Source organism: Hippocampus comes, unplaced genomic scaffold (genome assembly GCF_001891065.2).
Source record: "Hippocampus comes isolate QL1 unplaced genomic scaffold, H_comes_QL1_v1.1 scaffold67, whole genome shotgun sequence".
Taxonomy (NCBI): Eukaryota; Metazoa; Chordata; class Actinopteri; order Syngnathiformes; family Syngnathidae; genus Hippocampus; species Hippocampus comes.
The window spans coordinates 2,032,193-2,037,591 of NW_017805221.1; the positions used below are offsets into that span (position 1 = coordinate 2,032,193).

Genomic DNA, 5,399 nt, shown 5'->3' on the forward strand with positions numbered 1-5,399 from the left:
GAAAGCACAACAGAAAATGTGTTCATTAAAAAAAATAGCTATACCTATATATACATATACTTTCACTTTCGATTCGAACAAAACTCGTTACGTTCAGGTAGACAGACACACACTAGAGTTGTTTTTTAAAGTAACTCTTAAAGTCACACGACAAGATATTGTGGTAGAGTACAGTAAAAACGACGAACCTAAGACAGAATTGAAATACTCGGTACTGTTGTGACGGTTGCCGTCTCGCTCGTGTTGGCGCATGCGCAAAACAAGTGCGTCAAGAGGGAAAGTGAAAGTCGAAGGCTCGTGGTAGAGAAGTCGCTGTGGAAAACAAGATCCTCCTTTTGCAAAATCCATATAACGCCCGGCTCTGAAAGTGAAAGGAAAACACTTGAGAATAATTCCAGCAAAACAAGAAGTAGAATTTGTCCAAATTTGAGCCACGACTCGTATGCGAAGTGACCAATTCTAAGTCGACTTTATAAGAGCACTTTGCTTCTTTACATTCGCTCATATTATGTTACTGTACAACAGCGCCATTTTATTTCTTAAAACCACGACCCACGGGGGTGGCAGCTGAAGATTAATGGCATTTGAGGTTGTTTTAGCCAAAAACGTTTAATTGGCTTCCAAATTCGGTCACAGAATACAATGAAATCGAGCGTGAAGCCTCTGCTGTATACTATTGAGGCTCTTGTCTAAATGTACTCCTAAATGCACTTGGTGTAAAATGTGGGCCGGTTCAGTTAAACGCAGACATTTTTCTTACGTAGGAATGGCAAAGGGTGGATTTTCATGCTTTCCTCTGCCATCTAGTGGAAGAGCATTTATTGTTTTATTCTGGTCGGTCCTTCACTGCTGGCATGGATAACTAATCAAAAACACAACTCACTCGGTGAAAATTGGATTTGCTTTTATTCGCTATTGCTAATGTTTTGACCATTTTTTAATGTATTTAAATTGAATACATTAAAGCAATACGCCACATTGAACTCCCCCTCAACAACTCCCTCAATTCCAGCGTTTTACTGGATTTTGACTAATCTAGCAAGGCCCACAGAATATTTGGTTCTAATGCTATATAAACATGGAGCCAACCAAAATAAAGTTTGGACTCTCTTTTTTCAGCAGAAAAAATGGTTTCTATCTTTTTCCATTCTTCAGCAATCGGCATTACAAAATGGCTACATTTCATGAAAATGTCAATTCCTGGGCAAAAAAACGGAGAAAAAAGCTTTTTGTAAAAGCATGCATTTTAAGCACGTGAGGCACTACTGCCACCTACTGGTCGTTTTTTAATATGATTTACAATGCAAACGGCTTATTTTCATTCACAGATTGCATCAGACCCTCCTCCTCTCTATGACGCAAAAAAAAAAAAGATTTAAGACTACAAGTACATCCTTGGTAGGCGGCGCCTAATTTTAAAAATATGCACAAGTAAGCCTTGTGGAATGAAAGAGTTAACTGCATTTTCCCGGAGACCTTTCGCAGCACTTTTTACTTTGGCAAGAGTTGAACACCCTTAGTGTGGGTAGACAGTTGAGTGAGAGGGGGAAAAAGTGTAGCCACGGGTGGGCACAGTAATGGTGATATCATTCCCTTTATTGTTAGTGTCGACTGTATATCAGCATTTGTGAAGTCGGATCAATTCAGCTCACGTTCAAGTTGTGGTAGGGGTTGTAGCGGAAATCAGGGTGGACGTGAACTGAAGCCGCGGACGCAGTCATGTGGCTGTGCCTGGGAAAGTCGAGCACTCCCACTACTATCTCCACCTGGTCAATAAGGAGGGCAAGAGAAATGGCGCTATTGTACTTCACGGTGAAGGGCGTGCCACTGACACCGTCGCACATGAGATCCGAAAGTTTAGGGTGTCGGGCACAGAACATGCTGTTTGGCAGTGGTGGCACGTCTCCGTGTAACCTGAGGATGAGTTTGTCGCGGAACATGTGGCACGTGTTGTCGTCAAGCACGGTCCAGTTTATGTCCAACTGATCTTGTGGATCGGACATTGATAGATACACGAATAAGCCTTGGTTCAGAACTTTTCTGGAAAAAAAAAGAGGAAAACCCACAAATCCCCAAATTAGTCCGCGTAACCTGAGGATGAGTTCGTTGCGTAACATCTGGCACGTGTAGTCGTCAAGCACGGTCCAGTTTATGTCCAACCGATCTTGTGGATCGGACAGATGTAGATACACTAATAAGCCTGGGCTCAGAACTTTTCTGGAAAAAAAAAAAAAAGAGGAAAACCCACAAATCCCCAAATTATTGAAGATCATTTATCTTGGTCTCATTTTTCTATCCCATAAATCTCACATTTGAACGAGGGGTGTGTAAACTTTTCATATGCACTGCTTCTCTTTTACATAACATACAGTACCTGTCCAAGGTTTGGAAAAAACGTGAAATTTAAGGTGTTTTTTTTTCCCCCCTACATGATAAATTAAAACTGAAGTCAAGACAATGCGGCAACACGTAAGGAATCATTTATTCCGGTTAAGAATCTTATTCAAACCAAAATATGTTTTCGATTTTAGCTGTGCACTTTTGAGAGTTGCTAGCATGAATTTCTTCACCTCTTCATTTGTTTGAGACCATTTCAATTGGAAGGTGTTTCCAGACTTTTGACTGGTACCGTAAATCTGGAATTAGAACAGGGGCATGTATACTTTTTATTTTCGTTGTGTATGGTCATTTTTTTTAAATGACATCAATCTGATGTTTGAATAGGGGTGTGCAGACCTTTTATGAACACGGTTCTTGTACGATAGGAAAGCCCCCTCCCTCCCAAAAAAAAGTGACCACACACACTAGTGGTTAAAATGAGCAAATATTTACCCCACTGTGCCATTGTTGTGTAGGGTTTCAACGGTCGGCAAGCAGAGAGGCCTGACGATTTCATTGAAGGTGAGCGGTTCTCTCAGTTTGATCAAGGCGATGTCGTTGTCCACATTCAAGTTGTGGTAACGGTTGTAGCGGAAATCAGGGTGGACGTGAACTGAAGCCGCGGACGCAGTCATGAAGCTGTGCCTGGGAACGTTGAGCACTCCCACTACTATCTGCACCTGGTCAATAAGGAGGGCAAGAGAAATGGCGCTTCAATTTGAGCAGTTTCACCACTTTTGGATCAAAGTAAAGTACAAGCGCGGTTGGCAGATGTCTCAAAGAGAGTCTACCGAGCGACTGACTATATGTGATGTGTTCAAGCCAAGGTTGTTACCGTTTCGGAAAAAAAAAAGGCCGGAAATGGACCGGCCATTTGGGAAACTCCTGAATTTCCCGATAGCAATCATTTTCAAAGCTTCATTGTGTATTGAGAAACAAATCTCTGAATTCACCCGTGTGCTCTTCACGCCCTAACAAAGACCCACATTGATAAAACAGCTGGAAATGCCTGGCTTGTGCTCGACTCTCTTCCCAAACCCTTTAAATTGGTTCTATACACCAGGGGTGTTTACACGGAAACATTTGCTCCGGTGCTGCCCCAGTAGAGCGTTCACACGTGCAAAGTGACAACGGTGTAGCCCTGAAAACAGCTTAGACCGGAGCAAATTTAACCCTGCTCAGGGAGGTGGTTTAAAAATTTGCTCCGGAGCAAATGCTCGTTTGCAGGGCAGCACTGATGTAAAATGGTACGTGTGAACACTACAAGGTTAAAAATTTGCTCCGGAGCAAATGCTCGTTTGCAGGGCAGCACTGATGTAAAATGGTACGTGTGAACACTACAAGGTTAAAAATTTGCTCCGGAGCAAATGCTCGTTTGCAAGGGGGGAGTAGCCTCGCTACGCATGAGAAGAGTTGATTACGTACGGCTAGAATGCGTATAGTTGCTTGAGTTGTGTATGTTTTAAAAAGAACTGACACGACCGCTCTTTGTTTTCTATCGTTCTGCACCGCTGCGGAAACTGCCGTGTGAACGCAAGTGGGGCTGCACCGGGGTTAACACGCTCAGCGGCTTTGTACGTGTGAACACTCCACAAAATTTGCTCCGGTATAAAATATATCGCAACAAAATACATCGGTGCAGCACCGGAGCAAACGTGTGCCGTGTGAACACCCCTACGCTTAAAACTGCCGGGTGAGAAGGAAGCCAAATTGGGTGAAATAGCTAACCCAGTGCTGGGTCCAAAAGGGCCCGAGCCAATGCTGGGTTATTTGTACCCAAGGCATTGGGTTAAGGATGTCGCCCGGCACAAAAGACGACCAGCTTCACCCTTCAGACTGCCCAAATCCCATCTTCAACCCAACCTTGGGTCAGTTATCAAAGATAAACACAAAGGCTTCGAAAAAGATTCAAATTCACTGACTCTACATTTTCTTCACAAAACGAGCTAAAAAAAAAGCTAAAGCTTACACTAAAACTAAGAAAACAAGGCATTGGGTTAAGGATGTCGCCCGGCACAAAAGACGACCAGCTTCACCCTTCAGACTGCCCAAATCCCATCTTCAACCCAACCTTGGGTCAGTTATCCCAAGTCCTCAGCCCACCACTGGTGTGCATCCCCCACTTTACCTCATCTGGCTTTCCTCTAAATTCAGTGGCTACGTGCGCTGCAGTCAAGAGCCAGCGGTCGCCAATGACTGTGGCACTCGCTGTTAAGCTTTCAAATGCCAGGAACGCTTGCCACGGGAAGCCGCCTTTGAGAGTCACGTTGTCTTCATTTGGAACGTGAGTATCCAGCTGCCCACAGACTAGAAAAAGAAAAAAAAAAAGAATAAAAACAAAATGGGGGGGGGGCAGTAGAACAATGACATCATGTCATATTCGAAATGAGAAGTGGCACATGGAACCTTGCGGCCATCCATGAGGTGTTCAATAAACGTCAGGAAATTGTACTGTATATCCCGACATATTTTTCTTTCAAATTTTAGGAAATGAATGGCAATCTTCTGTGATTTTTTTCCCCCCACAATACAAATACAAAAATATAGACCCTACAATTACAGTACCAGTCGAAAGTTTGGAAACTGCTCCAAATTCAATGTTTGTCTTTGTTTCCTACACTGTAAAAACTGAAAGTTATCCAGACGACGCAGCAACTCCAAAGGAATAATGAACTCAAATTAACGATGTTCTTGAACCCCAAATGTGTTTTCGATTCTTCCAAGCAGGCACTTTTGGCCAAGATGATAGATTTGCACATCTTGGTATTTCCTTCGTCAGCTGGATGACGTGGACGCTGCGTTACAACCTGGAAAGACTTTCAGTTGACAGCAGTGCATTTTGGAGAATTGATAGCATGAAGTTCTTGACCTCTCCATTTGTTTTGAGACCGGTTGAATTTGAAGGTGTGCCTAAACTTCTGACTGGTACTGTAATTAACACAAATAAAACGCAACTATCCAATGGCCAAATAAATATTCAGAATATACAGTACAACCCTTTACGGCAGGGGTCCCCAACC

At 43.1% G+C, this 5,399-nt stretch overlaps 2 protein-coding genes across 4 annotated transcripts in view; both read right to left on the reverse strand.

The window, feature by feature from the left end:
- The window catches only part of tapbpl (TAP binding protein like), a 5,860-nt gene extending 4,934 nt beyond the window's left edge, over nucleotides 1–926 (reverse strand). Inside the window, exon 1 of one of the 3 annotated variants that reach the window (XM_019869021.1) lies at nucleotides 189–926. In XM_019869021.1, the coding sequence (XP_019724580.1) occupies nucleotides 189–348 (160 nt within the window). In that variant the 5' untranslated portion in view covers nucleotides 349–926. Of the gene's footprint in view, nucleotides 1–57 lie in introns of all 3 variants that reach the window. The other 2 variants (XM_019869023.1, XM_019869022.1) reach the window with 2 other exon arrangements.
- Nucleotides 927–1,643: 717 nt separating this feature from the next.
- Nucleotides 1,644–5,399, reverse strand: part of LOC109515279 (mannan-binding lectin serine protease 2-like) — an 18,140-nt gene continuing 14,384 nt past the window's right edge. The window contains exons 9-11 of the mRNA XM_019868941.1: nucleotides 4,508–4,686; nucleotides 2,833–3,059; nucleotides 1,644–2,040 (exon numbers count right to left, since the gene is read on the reverse strand). Coding sequence (XP_019724500.1) covers nucleotides 1,644–2,040; nucleotides 2,833–3,059; nucleotides 4,508–4,686 — 803 coding nt within the window. The remainder of the gene's footprint in view (nucleotides 2,041–2,832; nucleotides 3,060–4,507; nucleotides 4,687–5,399) is intronic.